Source organism: Lissotriton vulgaris, unplaced genomic scaffold (assembly GCF_964263255.1).
Source record: "Lissotriton vulgaris unplaced genomic scaffold, aLisVul1.2 SCAFFOLD_746, whole genome shotgun sequence".
In the NCBI taxonomy this organism is placed as follows: domain Eukaryota; kingdom Metazoa; phylum Chordata; class Amphibia; order Caudata; family Salamandridae; genus Lissotriton; species Lissotriton vulgaris.
This window is the reverse complement of record NW_028253106.1, coordinates 666,534-690,266: the sequence shown is the minus strand read 5'-3', so window position 1 is coordinate 690,266 and position 23,733 is coordinate 666,534. Positions and strand designations below refer to the sequence as shown.

General features: G+C 46.0%; 1 protein-coding gene across 1 annotated transcript in view; it reads right to left on the bottom strand.

Annotated features, from left to right (window-relative positions):
* LOC147661164 (prolow-density lipoprotein receptor-related protein 1-like) overlaps positions 1 to 23,733 on the bottom strand; it is an 887,002-nt gene that overhangs the window by 221,052 nt on the left and 642,217 nt on the right. The window contains exons 16-17 of the mRNA XM_086951270.1: positions 19,295 to 19,414; positions 6,925 to 7,101 (exon numbers count right to left, since the gene is read on the bottom strand). Coding sequence (XP_086807396.1) covers positions 6,925 to 7,101; positions 19,295 to 19,414 — 297 coding nt within the window. The remainder of the gene's footprint in view (positions 1 to 6,924; positions 7,102 to 19,294; positions 19,415 to 23,733) is intronic.

The following is a 23,733-nucleotide window of genomic DNA, read 5'->3' as shown; positions in this document are numbered from 1 at the left end:
AGATTATTATACACAGTCCCCACGGCAAGGGTACGCACTTCCAACCAAATCTCGGGCCCCATGGCCATTGCCAGAGGCACCAGGCAGGGCTGCCCACTTTCCCCTCTCCTCTTCGGTCTTGCCCTCGAGCCATTGCTCTGCAGACTTAGGCTGCTAGCCCCCCGTTACGGTATACGGCGGCATGGTACGGACCACATTGTCTCTGCGTACGCGGATGATATCATATTATATCTCCGAGATTTGAGGGGTGAGCTGGGCCCAGTCTCCCAGGTTTTTGAGGATTTTCGAGAAATATCTGGCCTCACCATCAGCGAGTCTAAGTCCTACGGATTCGCCTTTGTAGCTGCGGGTGATTCGACCCCCCTGTCTTTTGCCCCACATGAATTCCAGATGGCGGAAACCACCTTCCGTTACCTGGGAATACAGATATATAGAGAGGCGAGCATGATGATAGACGGCAACCTGGGGAGGGCCATTAGAGCACTGAAGTCACAAGTTCAATTTTGGCTTACATTGCCGCTCTCCATACCCGGTAGAGTGGCAATTTCCAAGATGGTGATGTTGCCCCGTCTTATCTACTACTTCACCAACCTGCCGTTCCAGATCCCAGCGGTAACATTCAAGACCCTCGACTCCCTGCTCACAGAACTTGTGTGGGGACATGGCCGCAGGCGAATAGGGCTGGCTAAGTTGCAGCTTCCCTCCAACTCCGGAGGCATGGGCTTACCGGACTTTAGGGCTTATCATTATGCATGTCAGCTACAATGGTTGGCTTACTGGGTGGCGGGCCGCAATCTTCATGAGATTAATCTAACACAAGATGACCATGCTAAGGGGAAAATACACATCTTGCTCCTACCTGGATCGGATCTACCTAGAAACACTACGCCACTCCTCAAATTGGCGATCACACTTTGGCGAAGGGCATTGAAATATACGTCCACAGGGACACCTTATGCCCCCACAATACCACTCTTGGGCATACCACTGGGCCCGGGCACACTTACAACGACTCTACTGGAGCCCTGGCATGACGCTGGTGTGACACATGTGGGTGACCTGTTTGCGGAGGGGCACTTGTTGTCCTTCGAAGACTTCAGAACCACGCAGGGCATACCCGGCGGCTCCTTTCTCCTGCATGCCGGTCTCCGACACTATATCTTGCGCAACTGGTCACCCGAAGGACGGGAGCCTATTGCAAATCCTCTAGTCACAATGCTTTACCTCATGGGAACGGGCGGCCATCTAACTAAGTGGCTCACTGTTAGCATTAAATCGGGGAGGGCGCTTACACTGGCACCACTACGGGCGACATGGGAAGCGGATATTGGGAGGCCATTGAGAGATAAGGAGTGGGAGCGCATACTGCAATTCCCCAGAAAGGTGGCTAGAAATCCCAAGTACAAGTTCATCCAACTGATGTTTCTACATAGAGCCTACCTAACACCGCACCGCCTACATATGATGTTACCTGAATCCAAGAGCAACTGCCCCCGATGTGATGCAGACGACGCATCTCTGGTGCATATGATGTGGCAATGCCCCAAACTGGGGTATTTCTGGACCACTGTCCATGACTCACTTGAGAAGGCTGGTACATTGGCCCGATCACCTACACTGGAACACATGCTCCTAGGGCTAGGTCCATCGACCCGCACCAGGACCGTGGCGGCGCGCTTCTCGGATCTGGCCCTGTTGTTGGCGAAGCGTGCCATCACGATACGGAGGAAGTCATCGAAACCGCCCAACCCTGACCTGTGGAGGGCGGAAGTTGTACGCTGGGGTAAGGCTGAGGGCGAGGCACTACAAAGGGAAGAGAGTAGGGGCCTCCGCAAGACACCTATCTCATTGGAATGGTTTGACACTGGGGGTATTCGAGGCTGGCAGTGACAGTGATGAAGAGGATATTAGTGAATAGCCAATTGGGGTGCGGTTACGCCCATACTCATTCTCCTATACACTGCCACGAACAATACCTGCGGTGCACTATGAGGTAACACGGGTAGATCGAACCCGTCTGTCGCATTCCGTTACCTAACCAGTCTGTGTATTAACCTCAACTATGTGTAAATGACTAGAGTGTGACCCAAATAGCGATAATTAGATCATGTGCCTATTTAGAGAGTGAAAGGTGGGAACTCGCAGGGGTGGAGGGTGGGATCGGGAATGAACGGGGTTTGTTAGTTGTTATGATTCATCGACAAAATGAAAAATCGACTTTACCAAGTTTGTATATTTGCTATGAGCAACCGTATACATGTAACACGGAGTTAAACACTAGTATTGTATAAGCACACCTATATTCTGTTGTTGCTCTTCAACTTTGCTAATAAAAAGATTTTCAAAAAAAAACTAGAAGTCCCCATATATGGAACACCCTACTTGAAAGTGTTCCAGTGGGTTTGTCCACACTACTCTCTCCCCCTCCCCCCATTTTAGGTCTTCAGTTTAAGTGTCCCAGTAGTCCGTGCCACTGAACGGAGACTTGTGCAGCCACGGCACTCTTCCTCACTTAAAACTGCTCATGCAGGTTACGTTACTATAAGTGGAGGCTGCTATTTTAAGTCAGCTGCCAATATGGGCCTAAGCAACTCCGTGACTGCCCATGGAGATATCTTCAAGAATGCCTAACAGGTTGCAGCTGCCTCTGCCAAGAAGCACCTCAAACCATCGCAATTCCCGACTCCCCAGGCATGTGCCTGGAAGAGGACTGCATAATGTGTATTTTTTTAAAACACATGTTCAATCTAAAGGGTATCTTGGCACTGAATAACATGTGTGTTACCGAACTTAATTTTACTCAAGTTATTGACCTCCGAAGAATAAGAGGCTGAGTAGGCCCACCAGGATTTGATCATGGGACCATGAGGTCGAACACAGGACCTACAGTAGACACATTAGTCCACTAAGCCAAAAGAGCCTGCAAACTCACTGCATCAATGCCACATTCTCAGAAAGGCCCAAGCAACAGACCCCAAGAATCATGCATCTGACAATGCTGTGAGCAAAAGATCTGACTGAAAATGACCATGTCGCCGTTGATTCCAGGACACTGTCATGTGCACCTTGCCTTCCCGCCAGGAGTGGAGTAGCCACCTGGCCAGACTGCGTCTGGTGCGGTGTATGAGAATCATTGGTCATCTGAAGTAATAAAGACGAATTTCCATGCCATTCGGTGCCAGGGATGGCCAGGGTCCCAGATCAAGCATCTGAGCCATAGCGAAGAGGACGATGCTAATGAAGGACCGCTATAGCTTCGTCAAATGAATAATTTAAGTTAACTATGTGGTATCACAGACCAGGAAGTTAAAACCTGTAAAAATGGAGAACACTACACTGGCTATTAAATAGGCAGGAAAGGAAATCAAGGTCTCAGTTCAGAAGGTCATGAAGAGTTTGAGAGATTCGAGCAGAAGCATAAAGCTTTTAGCAGTATAGGTGGTAAGTAGTCTCAGCTCAATTAATGGCAAATCAAGAAAGACCAGGACTTCTCATAAAGAGGCGTCCAAGAAACTCAGTACTGAGTAACTTTACAGAGTCAGGAAAGGGAGTAGAATGAGTATAACTCAGTCTGCTCTGCATCCAAGGGTGGAAGAATCTGCCTCACTAGTCTAAGAACACCAATTAATACAAGTGTTTGAAGTTTGCAACAATATGTTCATCTTCGTGTTGACCACTGAATTCTGCACGCTCCTGAGAACAGGTTTCCTCCTCATCTTCCCAGAGTACAATTGTCTTCTAACCATGTGTCCCTGAATGTTACGGGCACATTCTGTTTTCCCCACACATCTTCCCATGAATCACCCTCACCGTCATCTAAATCTCATGTGGGCAAACATCACCATCAGTCGTCTAACACAACAAATGTCTATTCATTAAGTAATAAACAGTAACTTACGAAATTGCAGCGTCTGCAGTAAAGAAAAGAAAAACGTGCACAATTTGTTGGTTAAAGAGAAAAAACAAGTGTTTCAGTATTAAGGGCTTTCACGTTGCAGCCTGGCGTGTTCACATACTTCAACTTAAAGTGATACCCAGGTCTAAATTACAGGTGCATACGTTCCAAGTATGGTTGTATGATACAATTTTTGCATTAAACATTTCTCATTTTTAATGTAAACTCTGCACATATTCAAGAAAAACATTTTGGAAATGCTCAGAATTCGATCTAACTTTATCCTTTTCCAGAATCGGCAAAGCTCTGAAGAAAAATGGCAAGGAATGCAAAAATCTAGTAAATAAATCATTAAAGACATCACTTTAGGGGTGTGAAGGACTGGAACGGTCCAGGGCCAGAAAACTAATCGCATTTCTTAATATATAAACATTTTGTTCCATCACCTTTGGGGTGGATCAAGCCACTGTATACGGACACTGTTGCACATAGATGTAAACTGCTCTCTATCCAAACTAATCAATCGAGACAGTATGGGGTGAGACAAATATCACTCCCATTCCCTTCTCATGGACCCAGTGTTCTGCTAGATCTGAAGTGATCCACTTGGAAGGAGTTTCAGGGGGTGCATCTGACGGGAGAGCCTTATGTCGCTGTAGGTAGAGGGCATCTGGTGTTGGTGGCCGACTCACGATACACCATTCCCAGATTGCTCTACGATCTTGGAGAATATGGCCTACACTCAGGACACCAAATTATGTGGAATAAATCAGCAGTTTTCTTAACATGGGTGAACCGACCAATATCAGAAAGTCCCATCAGAGTAGTTAAAAACTGTTTCGATTAATTAGGGTTATAAATTAACGAAGAAAAGCAGCAAGACTAGTAGCTTAATCGGGATCGCTTGTAACTCCACTATACATAAAATGCTCCACGGTGTAGGGTGGGTTGCCCTGGCATTACTGGTGGGGAGAAATTATAGTCCGAATGAATTCCAGACGCCATCTCATGAAGGTGGAGTGTAAGTGATGCCTAGATTAATACAGTTCAAGATAGGGTGCAGGGAACATTTCACTTGTGTAAAGCTGCATGTAAAGGGTAAAGTGACAATAGAGGGGTTTCTAATGTAAGAGGGCAGTTTATCATGCACATTTTGGAGAAGTTGTGACCTCCGCCGCCTGATAGGATGGCCTTGGAGTTGTGCCCACCAACTACACAAGCATCAAAGGGGCATATTTTGTCACGGACAGATGCAACTTACACCTAGAACATTCTATTGAAGTAGTCCGGATGGCACCAATGCATGCAGTGGTAAAAATGTTTCAGAACTGGTTTGCAGGGGGGGTTCTCATTTCCTTATACACCTCAGGGGTGTGGCCAGGATTCTTACCAAAGGTAGAGCGGTTCTGCTGGGTTGCATTTTGGTAAACCAGTATACTGTGGGATTATTTAGAGCAAACCCCGAGGAAGTGATGTCAAAGTGAGTAGGATTGCCCTTGGGAAACCTCTCCCTATTGTTCACAGAGTTTCTCACCCACAAGCTGGTGCCAGGCATAAATGCGCCATCCCTAGGTAATTTCTTCAAAGCATATATCTTTGGAAGTCAGAAGGACTGCACCAATTGAACCTGTGGATTAAGATTCCAAGGAATTCTACTTCCATGCAGTGCAGAGAAGTGAACTTCAAGGGTCAGTTGGCTGACTTCTTAAGGTACAGGGACACAAGCTGCAATAGGCCTACTTTTCCGGAGGACGCGGATAACCAGTTCCAACTTTATTTGCAGTGAACCTTGCTGGTGGCTTCTGGGAGAGTGATCCGTAACCCTCAAGTGGTGCCCACAAGGTCCTGGACCTTTGGCTGGTTTTAGTGTGTACTTTTGACCCTAAAATCTGCCAATGGACACAGAACTTTTACAAAAATTTTCATCCAGACAACAAGCAGAGACTAGAACCAACACCTAAGCCACTAAATTGCCAGTCGGATGGAACTAATTTTCACCCACTGAAAGCATTTCGACTTCCACAAAAGTTTAAGTCTGAATGTAAAGTTGCTTTAAGATTGACATCGAACAGAATCAAACCGCTGGCAAGACCTTTATAGGTATGTATTTGGAACTTTGCATGCTCTGAGCTTCTCATCATTAACCTCACCAAAATGCCCATTAAAGCAGAGGCTCACACAGAGGACCTGGACTTCACCAGGCTGCCATCGTCTAGCCCTGCTTTGGCCTCCGCCTGCAACCAAACCCGCTGATGACTCAGCTAGGAGGACATTTTTTTTTTACAGAAAACATAAGTGAGAGGGTAAACTTTCTACCGGGAAAACCTTGTCTCTGTACCCAATGTGCAATAGCTCATTGTTGGACTTAAATTGTGATTCAGACCTGGTCTAGCGCAACCAGATAACCACAATTGATGCTTTTAGGCACTATTTTAACTTAAAATGTCTTAAAAAATTAAAACAAATTACAAAAATCTCAGGTTCCCTACATCTGGCTTTTGATGTTTAGGTATCCATTTGTTTATTAAATGTTACTCTATTTTTATAAATTGCAGAGGGATTATTATGGCGTCCGTTTGTTTGGGTACTGAGTAACTCTATACACATTTTGCCTAGGTAAGGTTGCCTGCTTTGTTCTACAGTTACCAAGGGTTGAGCTCAAGTTTAAATTGAGCCCTAACTTGAGCTGGTATGGAATTTTGACTTCACTTAGTAGGGACCCACATCCCCTTCAACTAATAAGGCACTTTCTGGGAACCAGTGTTTAGCTAAATTGGATGGATCCAAATAGGGTTCAAGTTAACCATATTAAAAATGTTGATTCTAAATTCTAATGGGGTAAGTTACTTATCAGCAGGTCCCCCACTTAAGTTTGTTTACTGTGTGAAAGATTTGATGAATACCAATTTTACAGAAAATAGCAAAAGCAGATGGGTGGCAAAACATTTTACCCGATTACCACCAAAATGTGTCCAGCAAATAGAAACAGTGCTCCAAAACACAAAGATAATACACATTGACAAGTTCACCTTGCTTGTTGCAGAACTTAGAGCAGTCCTCTTCATCAGATCCATCCTCACAGTCACGTTCACCATCGCATACAAATTCAGAAGCGATGCATTCTTTTCCATCCCGGCAGGACATAAATCTAGAGGGGCAATATGGTGTTGGCGGCGGACTGGGTGCGACAACTGAAGGTTCCAAAACTAACAAAAAACAGATTATATTTGTTAGAATATAGTAACTCAAAAATGCAAAGACAGTTTCACTAGATGCACACAGACATGCGCACTATAGTTTCAGCTGCCATAGCCAATAATAGTCTGAACCACCAACATGTAGTTAGAACGCCTTGCATGCAAAAGATCCACTTCTATGAAGCTCTGACTCCTAAAGGTGTTCAAAAACAATTCTAAACTGTTACCTTACTACAATGCAATGAGAATGAGAACTTGTTTTACTAGGAAACACAACGATGAATTGTTTGCCAATGCAGTCATTTAGTTCAGTGCAATTGATCTTAGACAAGGCAATGTACAAACCTTTTTACTGAGTGCTAAAAACATCTGGGAAAAGATACTTTGGCTTTTAGCGGTTGCAATGTATCCAACATGTAAAATTGGACCATTTGTTATGGTAAAATGGTATTTTGGTATGTAGGAAACAAATTGTGATACGGAACAGGTTACTGAATCGTTATTTGAAAGGGGCATGTTTAGGGCATCATTTCCAAATACCAATACCAGGTGGGAATTATTAATGTTTTGTGATAAAAATCAAGTGGCAACACACTAACTTGTCAGACTACACAAAAGTAGTGGTAGCTTATTTATAAACGGGAAGGCAGTGAATGCTGACAACATTTTTTTGGTCCCACTCTTAAACAAGCATTTACAATGCAACGGTTTCGCCTTTGGAAAAGTTAGAGCTATTGGCAATGTAAATGACAATGCCATTTATTTATCTGTTTTTAAAACCAACACATAAATACAAATGTTGTCATTTACAATGCCAATAGCTCAAACTTTTCCAAAGGAAAAACCGTTGCATTGTAGCAAATTCTACAATGAAGACGTTGTCCTAGGGCTGAGTTCAGAGTGATGGCAACAAGTAGAAAAGCCTGTCTGTCCACATGTACCGGTGAAGGTCTCTCACGGTGCAACAGCTATCAACCATTTGACTTCACAGCTCGGTTCAGCTGCAATTTACTCTGCTCATGAAACAGGGGCACAAACTTACCACCCCACTATCCACTCCCGAAGGAAAATAAGAAAGCAAAAAAAACATTGACCATCACAGGTAAACATTAAAAAGGAAACTGCACCCAAAATACCAGATTAAAACATTTAATACAAACAGGCCTGTACTGGGGGGTCCTGGTGACCAATATTAATAAAAAGGATGAGAATGTGTACAAATAGCGTACTAGTACTTTTGAAGGGGAGACTAAGTACAATGTAAAGTGTTCCAACAAACTAGGTACATGGGATGGGGCGAGTGGTCCCTGTCCGAGCTCAATAACACTCCATTTTACCATTATCAAAACAAAAAAGGCAGCATAACAAATTAGGCATCATAGCAAAAACGGCACATGGTTTTCAGCAGATTAATTAGTATGTGACAATAAACAAAATTAGAGTGAATGCAGCAAGAATATAACATTTTAAACGAACATTGCTTCAGTGAACAGTGAAAAAGATTAAACCTGAAAGCATCCACGGGAAACTGCTCGGCCTTGTGAGGTGTGTCCCTGGAAGAGCTGGAGTGGTAACCTGACTCACTGGTTGACTGATGGATGTGTGCTGCTGCACGGCTTTGAAAACACTGAGACTTCAAGGAGAATGTACAACCCTCAGCAAAGATGGCTGAACCGACCAGTTCACTACATGAAAGCACACGGGCAGTCAGGGTATCCACCTTCAAACATGGGTGAAAAGTGACAACCTCACAAGGGAAAGTAGCCTCACTGAGGCATTTGGTACCAGGTCCCACGCTTGGCAGAGTCTCCAGGAAATGAGTAAGTTGCTCGGTTACAAACCAGGCCTGTGCAAGCCTCGTGCCACCCAGACTTCCCCCTACCAACTGCAGCAACCAAGCATCTTTGCACACACTTAATCATCACTAGTATCACTGACTGCAAGGTGGGGGGAATATACAATACTGCCAAGCAGAGACTTGGGGAATGTGAAGTCCTTAAATAACAAGGCTATGTCGACCTTGGTGATTCAGGTGATCCTGGTAACACAGCCAGGCATATTTTGGAGAAGTGAAGGGAACAACTGACTACATCAACAGGACTACAAAATAAATCACAACAGATAAAACTTTTTGTCTGCGCACAACAGTTCACATAATCCAGATTGAAGGTAAAACACATTCTAGCCACACAACAAACACTTAAGCCTAACTTAATTAACACAACCTTGTTAGAGACCCGGGGAACGCAAATTTACTTTAAAAAAAAATCCTTACGACTGGTTTGCAACACAGCTCTATAGACATAGGTACCAACCCCAATTTTTGGACTTTATTAATATACAATAAATAGCAAATGATTCCTTCAAGAAAACAGACCCAGTTAATTACACTGCTTCCAACAACCGGCGGACCTCTTACTCATGCATTCTGCTCCCCCACCCCTTATTTATAACATGTTTTTGCTTTGACTACGGTGCAATGAGGCGCATACAAAACTCATAAATAAATAATACATTTGCCCTAACCATGTATGTTTTTTCGTATATTTGCGCACACTGTCCTGAATCAGCTTCATTGTGACTTAAGATGACAATATTGCCAAACACAAGTTAACAACCACACACATATGAAACAACTGTACAGTATTGGACGACATGAGGATACACACAAGTCTGTATTGTTCTAACTCCATCCTGTGCAATGTTTGAGGCCTACTTTGGCCTGCCCTCTGTGCCTATAAGTAGATGATGGTTATGAGCGGTGTTTCCAGTGCTGTGTTTTGCTGGTGTTGGCCTCCAGAGGCCGTGTATGGTTTCGCAGTGGAATGTGAACTGCTCATCCGGATCTGTGCTCGCCCATCTCTATCGTCCACAGTGAGGAAGGAGCCGCCAGGAGGAGGAGGAGGAGGGAGGCCTGGTCTGCTGAGCAAGGAGGAAAAAAACTTCTCTCCTCCTCTTTTGCAGCCAATCAAGGATGATGAGATACGGGGAGGTAAAAGATGGCAATTGTATGTGATGAGTATAAAGCCTCATCTGGGGCAATCGCCACCTGCATCCTTCCTGCCCACCGCGAGTGGTGAGAAAACTGGTCTGGGAAATTAAAAAGTTTCCTGGAAGCTGATGCACAGTGGTCTTAAAATTAATCTATGTTTTTAGAGTCAAATAGTGAAGGCTTGAGGATAGGAAGATAAAAAAAGTTGATAGGGCAGCAGACTCGTATCCCCACCTTTTCAGTAAACAACCTTCACCTCAGCAGGGCCCTACACCCCCCAAAGCGCCTCTTCCCCTCGAAACTTCATCCATTACAGGGAAGTACGCAGAGGTCCGGCGGCTCCCCATCACACTGCCCACGCCCCCTCCCCCCGCTCCAGCACTTGGCTGCCCGTGGCCACCTCCTCCTCCCCCTCCTCACCTGTTGCTTCTCGTTATCCACTGGATACCACCAGAAGCGCCGCAAAACCGGGCCCTCGGCGGCGGCAGCGACACCACCGCTGAGAGCAAACTCCAAGAGCGAGAAAAGTAGCAGCAGCCGAGCCCTATTCTCCCCGGAGCACCGCGCAGAGGAAAGAGAAAACTGCTGCTGGGCTGAGGGAGCAGCAAACTCTTCCCGGGCCGCCTCTTAGCAACCATGAAGGTCGCAGTCTCCTAAGAGACGAGTCCGGGCTGGCCCTGCCGCATCCACACCACCAAGGTGCACAGGAGGGGCGGGGGCCAGAGACTTCGGCACAGCCCCCACCCCCAAAAGCAACCACACCCCGTGCGAAGCGGAGCCGCCCGCTGCTTAATTAAAGGAGGGGGGGCGGAAGTTAATGAAACAGCCCCCTCCCGGACACCACAACGCACGATGCAGAAACTGATGAAAAGTGGACCGGAGAAGGGAGGGGTGGCTCCTGCTCCGTGGTCCAGCTCACATGCCCTGTGGTATAAGAGTTTTGTAGTTCGAAGTAAAGATGGGTGGTAGAAAAACATACCCAACACTCCTAATACCCCCTTTCAAAGAGCGCTGTGTTGTACAAGACTGCGAAAAAGTGATGGTGGCTACAAGAGGATCACGTGTCACCTCTTCCCCCACCCTACCTAGTATCAAAGTGCAAGCGTACAAAACACATACGAGGGAGGATACTGTGAGCTTAACTGACAAAATAAAACAAGTCAGGTCCTGGGCCGGCAGCCAATCACAGCGCGGCCCGGGGAATGACGTCATGGGGGTGTCCCGGGCCGGCAGCCAATCACAGCGCGGCCTGAGGAATGACGTCACGGGGGTGTCCCGGGCCGGCAGCCAATCACAGCGCGGCCCGGGACAAGGGGCGGGACTTAAAAAAAGTGTGAGAAATGCCCCCGAATCGCGCTTTCACGGGGAAAGCGTGATTGACAGCCAATGTCTTCCAATGGCTAGCCTCCATTTATGGAGCTAGCCAATGGAAGACAGAGGCGGGACGAAGCCCGATACTGGAGATCATCAGATTTCCCCCTGGGCGGAGCACCTGCTTCGCAGGTGCTACGGCCAGGGCGAAACCTAAAAACTACTCACCAGTGTCTGCTGGCATCTATGTGGAGTGGCAGGGTGGACAAATGGGTGTTGGGTAAAAATAAAAGAATAAAAATCCACTTACCTTAGACACGTTCTCCTCCGCGCTGCACATCCTCCTACTGCTGAAGTCTGGTGTTCAGCGCGGGCACCAGCCAACTGCCTAAACCAATCCTGGTGCTGCTCTCATGCTGTTGACTAGTAGGAAAGAAGCACCAGGGCTGGAGCGAGCAGCCTCTCTCTGCGCTCTCGGGGGCACTGGATGCCTGCACTTGCTCTAACCCAGCTGTCTTAAGAAAGCCGGGTTAGAGATTTCAAAGAGCGCATCTCTGGCAGGCCGTCACAAGATGGCTGGCCAAGGGGACATGCATACTTTGAACTTAAGTGCCCAGGCAGCCCACCATCCTCCCTGCTGCTACAACTCAGCAAGCTCTGCCCCATCATGACCCTCGGTTTGGTATGGGTGGATGAAAAATAAAGTGGTGATAAATTAATTTTATTACCATTTCATTTTTTATCTCTGGGGCTTTTGGGGGCATTTTAATTGGCAGGGCAAAGCTCCTCCACTGTCACGAGGAGCCACCCCCGCTACACACATATGCAACTCAAATTATCAAGGTGTCCATTTATGCGCGGATACTGAACATGCATTGGACAAGACACCGCTTGAATGCATCACCGCAAAGACATAGATTACAGGAGTTTCCTCTTCACATTTTCAGTACTTCTAAGTATGTTCATATTATTTCCCGGCATCTATGGACTGCAAGCACTTTGGTTTGACCCAGCAAGGTCTCCAGGGATGGGTACACAAGGCACCTAGGGAGAGCCTAAAGTGGTTTGGCTGAAGCGGTGAGATGGTCATGCAACCAGCGTTCTATTAACCAGCTCTCTGGAGGCATTTTCGTTTGAGCAGACATCAGAGTATGAAATTAACGGGCTGCTCCTAAGAAACAAGTTAAGTTTACAGAAGCCTTCTGAATAAACCGCGCATTTGCATGGCACTGCGATGGGTCATGCTGTGGCCTTTTTTTAAGCCATCACTGTTGCATGTATTTTTAAAGTTCGATCTTTTAAGGAAAGTAGCGGGGTCTACTCTATGCACCTTATGAGATGCACTTATGAGTGTTCAACTGAACACCATATGATTTTCCAGGGCTCTTGTGGAAATGGTTGCACGAAGAGCATAGGCATGCACGCTGGATAGTTGTACACCATGCAATACCACAACTGTAGCAAACTGTTTGCACTACAATGCACATGACTATGGAATAAACTGCAGCACTGGCAGCCTTCGTTGGAAACACGAATACAAAGAATTACAGCGACAAAACTGGAAAAATAAATCTGGCCAGGGGCCCTGTGGGCTCGAAACAAGGATCCTTAGAAAAGCAGGCTCTAGTTCACTCACACTGAGAGAAAATAGAGAATAAAAAAAGTGTCTGCATCCATGTGGTTAGAAAGATGCCGACACACTTTAAGTACAAGACTTTGTAATAACAGCTTGAGAAGCAGCTTCTGGTGCTGCCACTAGGTGGAAGGACACCCAAAGGTTGGTGATAGGAGCGAGATTCGGCTAGCACACACATGGAATAGTTACTTGCAAAACCCCTGGAGAATATGGGATTCAGAGCTATGGCAACCAAATATAATGATATTCCAGACAGGCAGAGCATGGGCCAGCTACAGTGACTTTTTAACTAAGTGATACAAAGATTTCAAATTGGCTTAATTACACTAGTCTGGTTTCAATTATGCCAAATTTCAAGAAGAGACTACGGGGCTATTTTGTTAATGGCAGAAGGGCCATACAGATGGCAAATACCAAGACGAGCAACATTTTAGGCATGAAGACTCAAAGGATAAAAATTCTACCCTGTGCATTTGTTAAAGCCAGACAGCCTGCCCCGTGGAAATGAGCGATCCCCATCCAAGAATATAAATTGAATGTAACAACCATCCTTCTAACGCTAACACTGGAAAGATAAAATTCCAAAAATTAAGTCCGTGAGGAGCCAGATCTAGGTATGGTCTTCAACAGAATAATGACCTAAAAACCATGTAGGTCTTAATATTGTGTTAGTAACTGGGATTTTTACTAGTGTTAGAACATGTAGAGACAATGTGAAGAATTAACATGCTATATAAGAATAAAATGGAGTTTACACCAAAGAAAGCCTACAATTATTTTACAGTCCGGTGTACCGGCAAAAATCACAAGAGCTACTATACATTATGGTCCAATAATGCCATCTTTGGGATCTGCTTGCATATCCAATTTTTTCCATTACCTCGCTAGAACTCAAGAAATAGCACTAACATACATTAATTACAGTTAAAGTGATATTGAATATTTATATAAGGGTTGGAAAAACATATCTGGCAGATTCCGAACCCCAAATTCCTAATGCACATTCCATGCTCACCAATCACATGTAGTGTGCCCTGACCCCTCCTTCACGTCTCTGCTCCTCGGTGAACATCCAAACAAGCAGCACTTAAGTCAATCTGAGGAACAGTGACAGCTCTGTCCCAGATATTAGCTGACCCCATCATATTAAATCTCCCGCTCCAGTGCTCATCAGTCTTCATGTTAAACAAGCTAAAAACAAGCAGATAAAGGGAAGACTCTAGGCCGACAGCCCCTGCCGCCGTCGCAGCCTCTAGGCTCTCAGGCACTCTCAGAGCAGATATAACATGATTTACTGCCTCGGAGTCATCTGCCATAAGCTAGGAATTGCAGGCGATCGTCGCCTCAGTCTTATGGCCTTATGCACATCACATTTCAGTCAGCTCGAATTCTCCTCAAGAACTATCTTCGACACGTTACAAAGAATAAATAAAAGGATCCGTACCAGAAATAACGACTCCTTATGCTCGAGTCTGCTGCTGTGCTCAGAGCAAGGAGACAGCAGCAGCACAGGCGAGACAGGCATCTACATTTATTAAATTAATCTCTCAATTCTGTCGTAATTGGGGAAGCTCAGGTTGAAACTCTGCTGCCTGCTGAAAAACAATAAGGGCGCTGCAGGACTGGAATCAATCCCTCGGATGCCTGGAAGTCTATCAATTATCTTCCAGGTCAGCCACGCTCAGGTGCTAGCACCGCCCCGGCGCAGGGCGCGAGGGAGCGTCTCGAGCCGCAAATGCCCCCTCTCAGCTGGCGCTGCTCCCCGAGCAGCTGCGCCATATTCCAGGCGAATGAGGCGATAATGCGTTTTTCTGCTGACGCTGTCAAAACACCGGGGCCTCCACAGATGCCTGAGTGCGCCGCGTCCACAGACAAGGAAAACAGTGGCAAGCCACGGAGGGGCGAGATCAGCAGCAACCGAATTCCATGTCCTTCACGCACTCCTGTTTTGAGTGTAATTAATAAATGGCGGTGTAGCCCTCAGTTTATTTTGTACTGAAGGCATCGTGCGAGAAACGTTCACCAGTCATGGGATGTGGTGCCAGGTTTTCTTGACCTGGCTGTGCGATTACTTTAGTGAACATGAAACGCTCCAGCTTGTCAGCATGCAAACCCTCTTCATTTCATGAGCTGGTGCCCTCCAATAGGGAAAAGAACAAAAACAAACAAGTCAGGTCCCGGGCCGGCAGCCAATCACAGCGCAGCCCGGGGGATGAGGTCACGGGGTGTCCCGGGCCAGCAGCCAATCACAGCGCGGCCCTGGACAAGGGGCGGGACTTAAAAAAAGACCCAGAAACGCCCCTGAATCGCGTTTTCACCAGAAAGCGTGATTGACAGCCTCTGTCTCCCAATGGCTAGTCTCCATTTATGGAGCTAGCCAATTGGAAACAGAGGCGGTCCAAACATCCCTACTGAAAACAAAAGTTTTCGAACTGGGAGGGGCACTGCGTGCCCCTCGCCAGGTCGAAACCTAAAAAGTGTTAAACTTTTCTTTAAACTGGACTGTTTTTCTTTACAGAAACCATGCTACATTTAGAAAAGAAAAAAACAGATTGCTTTATTTAAACACAATCACAGACATGGCGATTTGCCGACTCCCGCAGGCCATCATCCCTGCAAATCAAGGGGTGTTGTAATTTGCATCCTGCCTCATTAACATTCATGAGCTAGATCAAAACGTGACACTACAGTACGGTATTTTGAGAACCAACCTATTCGCTCATAGGTCGGTTCGCAAATACCACACCATCACAAGATGAGACCAGTATTTTGCAAGCAGTGCTTAGAACATCTACCGATGTATTTTTTATTGTACTAAAAGTGCAGAACCTTTCTTTTGCTCTCTATAAACAGATTGACAGGCTTGCCTTCTCACATCCACCCGCCGCAATGATTAGCACTGACCGGAAGCGCTGGCTGCTTTGGGGAAGGGTGATGAGGCGGATAGAGAGACGACTACACATACCCTCAAAAAATACCCGTCCAGTAGTAAAATAAGTGAGTACATTACTAGTGCATTTAGTAAGCAACCTTTGTTTAATGTCCAGTCTCCCACTTTGGCAGACTTGTAATGTACTGTGAAGCAAGTTACCTCAAACTACCTGGGAATAAGCGGCCACTTAGAACACATTACAATCTCTACGCAATAAGCGGTCCTGGTAGCAAGAAGAATTAGTGATCAGTGTTCCATTTTTCGTTCTTTCCAAAGAAGACATTTTGGTACTTGTTCATTTAAGCTCCATCATTTCAGGCTGGACTACGGATTGGAGTACATATTTCCAAAACTCATTTACAAGGCCAGTGTGTGGTTTCTGAATGGGCACTAGACTGCCACACAGTCGTCCCTTGTTACCCCACCTCTTAATTGTAATAACTTCCAGTTTCTAGCATTAGGTTTACAATAGTGAAATATATGGCAGTGGGCAGAGTGTACATTCAATGCAAACTATGTTCATTCTTGGTTGAAATTAACTGACACAAGCACCTGCACAGGTACCTTCTGTAGGAGAGTAGGGTCTGCTTCCTATGGTCACCCCCACTTTTTGCTGTGATTTTCTGTTTTTTCGACTTGTGTGGCTGTGGGCTTTCTAATCAGATCCACAGCCCAGCTGTTCTCTCTCTAAATTGATACCATGTACTTTAGGTACATACCAGATTGGGTATGGGGTCACCTTTATGAGCCCCTGTATAGTGTACCATAGGTACCCAGGGCATAGGTTCATCCAAGGCCTACCAGGGCTACAGCATGTATTATGCCACCCCTGGCTGGCCATCCAAACTGACACCACAGGCTGATCACTCAGCTTGGGTAAGGAGGTGTAATCACCCCTTACTTAGATATAGTATACCTATATCTACCTTATATATAGACACATATGCACCTATAAGTCACTCCTATGGTAGGCCTCGACCATCCTGGAGGCAGAGTGCTTGGTTTTATGTGAGAGGGTGCCCTAGCATGAGCTGAGCCCCTCTGCAGCTTTCGGAACCATCTCCTTATAGCTGTTCTATGATATAGCCATACCATATACTCTTAAGTGCATGCGGCGGGAGTAGCATTCCACCCTTCTAGAGGGAGAAGACATGTAGTTGTAGCTTTACCCGGATAAAGTTAAACAGAGCCTCAGCATCACAAAATGGATGCTGCTGCCACAGACTAGTCTGATCTCCTGTTGCTGGGGGAAACTCCAGCAAGGGCGGCCTGGACAATAGGTTTCCGGTCCAGGGAGGTGCCAGCACCTCCCCAGACATGGGTTTTGTGTATTGGGGCAGGGAGGGCTGCATTCAGTGAATGCATCTTGAGCCTGCCTGGGACACACAAGGTGCTCCATGCATACCCCGGTTCAAACCAGTTGCTGGGGCACTCCAGCCCCAGCTCTGGTGCGAAACTGCACAAAGGGAAAGGGGTGTAACCACCCCCTTCCCAGGTCCACTTATAGGAGGGACCTAGGCAGGTAATCCAGCCCCTTCGCTTAGTATAAGTATAGGAGCTGTGTCCCCAGGACTTTAGATTATCCTGGAAAGAAACCTGGATACAGAACTCTTGGACCTTCAACATTTTATTCTGACTAGAAAACGGAAGACATCTCCCTTGTGGTCGAAGAGTGACCACCCTGTGCAAACAGGCACCACCAGTAACTTGCCAGTGTGCTTTGTCGACGCTCCCGCAGGAACCCAAAGACTAAGTGACACAGGAACTGAACTCTGACTTCTGTAACTCCGACCCACATCCACAGCAATGCTGAGACCCATAGCGGACATGAGACGTGGGACCGGACACCCTGGACATCCTGCATTTTGCAAGGTACCCTCGCAGTTGTGCATTAGGGTACGAGAAGCCCCAAACCAGAGCACCATTTGCACCGAAGCTCAGCCCTCCACGAGTGCTACATGGGGCCCGCTCTTGCATTTCAGCCAGACACATGTTCATGGTTCCTTGCCCATTGGCTAGTGAGCCCCCTGAAGACTTCTTTTAAACTAAACTGCTTTCTTGGTTGCTCCAGGTTTGCTCCATCTTCCCCTCAAAGGAGAAGCACCACAGACCTTTCTGGTCTGCAACAGAGCCAATCTTAATATCCTGCTTGGGTTGCGGTTGCCAAGGCTTGTTGGGTCCAATCCGGATACCAATACCGCAGTCAACTAGATCCTTTGTGGGACCTCTTGAATCCAGCGCCTGGTCATAATCGATGCCTCCTGGACCTCGTGGCTGAAGAGACAAGCTCACTTTCTTCACCTTCAAGCACGCGACATCGCCTGGTTCCTTCCTGGTCACTGGCTAGTGACCCAGACTCTGTCCCCTCTGCTTTCATGTTCTTCACATCGTCGATCCACCCTTGGATCCACCCGGACACTTTTCCTCTGGTTGCCTGCAGCACTTCTTTGCAGATCTCCATAGAAAACGACGACCAAACCAGACACCAAAAGGCACCTATTCACCCGGCTTCCCTGGGTGAGGTAACACAAGTACTCCGGTGCTCCCATGGGGCTTGACTCTCGAAGTGTCCTAGTCTAAAGGGGTTTTATCGTAGTCCATCCGGAAGTGTCCTTAAACAGTAACTTTGTAACTTCTTCGTTTCCCATTATAAGTCAATAGTAACTCGTGAGTGTGTTTAGACACTGCACGCGTCTCCCGTGGGCCTCCTACTTCCTAACCTTTGGGTGTGTAGTGTAGTTCCAGCGATTCTACAGTCCCTAGGCCTGCTGTCTAACTCATGTGGTTCTTATACCACTTCCTTAGTATATGGTTTGTGAGGCCCCTAGGGCATAACTATTTGTGCAACTTATCGTATGCTAATTGAGTAACTTGTGATGTACTTTTACCTCTGACCTCAAAGAGTGCAGAGGGGTTGTGTGTAGAATAAATACATATATATTTGATATATACCTTGTGTGGTGTCCTTTCATTTGGTATTCAAGGGATTATAATTGGTAAAACAGCTTGCTTCACATGCTCTCTGAAGTCTTAGCCTAGGACTGCTGGTCCATGCTACCACTAGGATAGCTTGTCTATAAGGTTGAATTTACAACCACCATCAATATGGGTCGGTTAGACTGGTGCATGGAGCCCACTAGAATAGTGGACATCATATGCCAGGCTAACTTCTCACACCTTCGAAATGAGAAAAGTGAGGTTTTACCAAAAATCCTATTCGGAACCAACCCCAAAGGTTCAAATGAATGTATAGACAAATTTACAGTTGCTGCCCATAGTACTGCATTAGCTTTACGCAACCCTGCACTCACGGCGCACTTGTGATACTAACCTTCCAAGCAGTTTAAATGGTCATCTGGACAAAGGCAATTGATAACACCACCTGGGCTGGACACACAGATCTCATCAGTGGTGCACCCTCCATTTCCAACATTGCACACAGACTCATTTCCTGTGGAAAAAAATATTAAGTAACTTTGATGCACTGATAGAAAAATATATTTTATTTAAGCCCAAACACCAATTACAAGGACAAACCAGAAAATAAAACCTCAATAAAATTATGTGACAGCGAACCAGTCATTTTGGATTCCTGGTGGAAATGTGAAATAAAACTTCCATTTTCATGAAGCAGTGATCTCCTCATTGTAAGTCTAGAGTAGTGCAAGTCTTGCTGTTGAGGAATACTTAACAGTTTAGGTTGGAAATAAATGCACTGCATTCCATGTTAACCTTAAACAAAAAGTACACAAGACTGAAGTGGCTCTTTGCAGTTATCTTACACTGCCATACTGCAAATCAAAGAAGCGGACAGAATTGCTTCAATGGGTTTTCAGCAAAAGGTTCCTAATATTTCTTCCAACTGCAACAATGGAAATTTAGTTTAGGGTCAAAATAAAAGACCATTTCTACCTTTCATGCTCATATATTGCTTAAGTGGGTAAGTTGTATTATTTTACATTGCTGTGTACCAAACATTTTCTGAAAACTAATTAAGCATTATGGATTTGCTTTTGAATGGATCATTTCAGAGGTGCCCTGAATTTACATGACCTGAACATAAGTCAATCAATTTATTGTCCAAGCCTGCTGAAATCGGACTATATAGAATGTGTATGCATGACAGGGGAACTACAGCCTGCCCCTAGCTACAAAGGAAAGACGCACTGCGGCTCAAATGTGGAAAACATTACAGAGGGGAAGAGAGTATGGCCCGACTGCTGGGCCTTCACCCTTGAGGTGATGGGTGCAGTCAAGGATCATCAACTGGCTTAGAAAATGGCCAGCACCACCAATCCTGCAAGTAAACCGAGCCAGACTAGCTTCAACTGAGGCAAATCAACAAGTACGGGCCGAAGTCACACAAGCCTGTGTGCCTTTTGGAAAATTAGGGGTTTCTATGGGAATATCTACATCATGCCTCAAGACATTATACAAGTATGCGCAAGCTCAAAGCCTTATATGTGCAGTAGCACTGGCAGGTCAACACTACAAGGGTTGGAGCGTGAGGCCAGTCAGAAGCAATAATGGCAGAGTGTGCACTGAACTGATCTACACCTTCCAGAGGAAGGCTGACATGATTCCAATGAGCCACAACTTCTACCAAAAAAGGGTAGATGGGGAGAGAAAAGAAACCAAGAACTGAGTGGTATATGGAGGTCCATTCCTTCTCAGCTATAGACCACTGAAAGCAGGTTTATCTAAGAAAACTGGTAGAAAGAATATGAAAATTTTAAGTCTGGCAATCCAACACAATACAACCTCACAAGCAAAGTACCTAGCTGCGACCACAGGCACACATTAAGGATATTCAAGAAAAGGAGGCCTCAATAAGTGCTATTGACTGCCGGAAATTGTGTAAGCCTGCTTCTTTGCAGAAGCCACTCCCAGCTTAAGGCTCCGCCTAGAGATTACGGAGTAAGCTGCACAGTGGGTCACATTCAAAAGCTAATGTGGTCGGGTGGAGCATTTTAAAAGGTTTTCAACTTTAGCCTCACCATGGTTCCTTTTCATTCCCTGCTACATTGGTGAGATCCAGGCTTCACCATGGAGTAGCAGGACAAGCTGACTAGAGGCAACACTGCAGATAAAGGGCACAACATCTGCAAACCATTCACTCCCATTCTCCCCAAAAACATGAACCTATCCTCACATCCATCACCACCCCCATTTGTACTGCTTTGCTCACCATAAGTTGGCAGGGTATGCTCAGACGTGAGTGCCTTGCTCACTTTGCCACTGGATTCAAGCAAGCCGGGCTGAAGACGGCTGAAATGCCAGAAACCGGTCCTAGGAAGCTTGTTTCCAGTCCAGGGAAGGCATGGCTTGGCAGTTCGGGCTGGACTGTTCCCATGAGGCCCAGGGTCAGACTGACTTGCATATGGCCATGTCTGAACTGGGGTGGCAGAATGGGCTAAAGAAAGGTGATGGATTAAACCCAGATCAGTTGACTGGGTGTGAGTGTTTGATTGGTTCAGATGCTCCGTCCATCACCACCCCCTTTTGTCCTATCCTCGCTGGGGCATGGCCGGCCTCAACCCGAACACTTCATTGGTAGCATCGCTTAGAATGCCTGGCACTTAGTTATCTTACCTATGCATTCCTTTCCCTTTGTATTTGTATTTGTTAATTTAGTTATACAAGCATACCGGTTCAGCTTTGCACTGGCTTCCCCCACTTTGTTTTATTGCGCATATTTCTGCTGCCCCTCTTGTACACTATACACAGCTCTTCTCCCTTCTGTTTTTTCTGCACTTCACCCCCACACTTTAACTCTTCCACACATATCTGGCCTTCAGCACTGAATTAATCGGTTCAGACTCATTGAATTGGACAGGGACAAATTCTTCCAGTGCTCTGCATCATCAAAACCCAACTAAGGCGTACGAGTCTGCTCCCTTCTGGAATCACTCTGCCCTCAGCACCTGACTTCGAGCCTATACACACACACGAGCCTGCACAGACAGTATGAATAGCTTCTTTATGCAACCTGATCATGTTCATGTAACTGCTCACTGTCAGCCCTCCACCACTGCGTAGCTATATTACTGGGGGCTTCCGACCATTGCCCAGTATGATCACCAAGCTGCAGCAGTTCATGTAGCTCCATTTTTTCATTATAGATTATTTTTCATTAGGGGACTGCTTTCTATGCACCCACAAGGAACTTTATCCTTGTCCTTTATTATACTCCCAAAAAAACAAGCAGGGATAATGTAAAATAGGTTTAACAGCTTACAGCCCATTGATTTTGCAAGCAACCCAAGAGGTAAATACTAGAGGAGAAAAGGGAAGTGGCAAAACAGCAAGAGGGTCTGACATTGAAGCTGGGGAACCAGGTTCGAGTCCTAGAGGGAGGTTCAAGCATCCTGTGATTCTGGGCAAATCACAATCTCCCTAAGCCTGAAATATGAATGTGTCCTTGCGTAACATAACCGGTGCTCATGTAAAGCGCTCGGATACCTTCGGGCCGAGTTCGTGCTTCATAAAATGCAATAATAAAAGGGAAGGGAGAAATTTCGGATTAGGATGTCTCATCCTCTTTGGGAGATCTCCTTTCTACCACTTTAAACTGACGTTACCTCCATTTGCAGCAACCCTTGATACTCTAGGCCACTATGTTGGTTTCCAGTCCGTGGACCATCTGTGTCCTTACCTTTATGATTTATTCTGCAGACCATCTTCCGCCAGCCTCATGCACGTTTCCCTGCAGAGATTGACGCCTGTTGCATACCATGGTCTATTTGTTTGAGCGTATTACACACCCATTTTAAATTGCAGTAAGAACTGGAGCTCTTAAATATGTGAGGTGCAGAACACCTTGCGTGCTATTTTACGGTACGGAATGCACTTATTCAACGGTCCATGAATCCTCACGAATAGACCTCTGGTGGTGCTCAACGCTCAAACTGGGTTGGGTTACAGACTAGATGCATCTACAGTGCACTCTTTCATATCGCTAACCTGAGCATAGGCATCTTCCCATGGTTGCACAGTGCTACAGACCCTGGTGATTACTCACCAGGCCTCTGATGGACCCACCCTTTATGGGCAAAGTGTCTGTAGCAAGTAGAGATCATTTCAGTTTAAGCTCTGGAACAGTGGATTCCCATGCAATGGTATGAGAGGCCTTCACACCATCAGCGGAATCTGCATATCACAATAAGGAATATTGAAATGGATTTGTTACCAACATGTACACCTCAAAAACAGACTTCCAACAGCTCCAAGCTTGCAGACAGCAGAGCCCAACTGATGAATTGGCCCTTTGAGCTGCACGAGACCCTCATATTGTTCAGGAAAATGTCAAAGGGAGGCTAACATTGTGGGTAGACGTATAGGACTGCAGTTATATGGAGGGAGAATGGCAGGATAAAAATCTAGCATGGCTGACTGTTCAAAAATAGATGACTGACGTGTGACAGACTGGACTTATCTGACCACCTCAAACTGCAGAGGTCTTCACTGCCTATTATGAATGCCTATACACTTTCACAGCACAATATGAGAATTCAGAAATAGCAGACTACCTCCATATTACCATGGCCTGGCTGACTGTAGACGAAAAACAGTCATTTAAGGAACAGTTATTTCTGGAAGAAATAGTGGAGAACACTAACAGCCTCGTCTTTGGCAAGACCCCAGGCTTGGATGGCTATTCTGTTGCATTCTACAAGGTATTCATGGTGACGCACAGGCCACAGCTATTGGTCTGTAACAAAGCTCTCGACAAATGTTGCGTTTCCCCTGCACTATGGGAGACTATCTTAA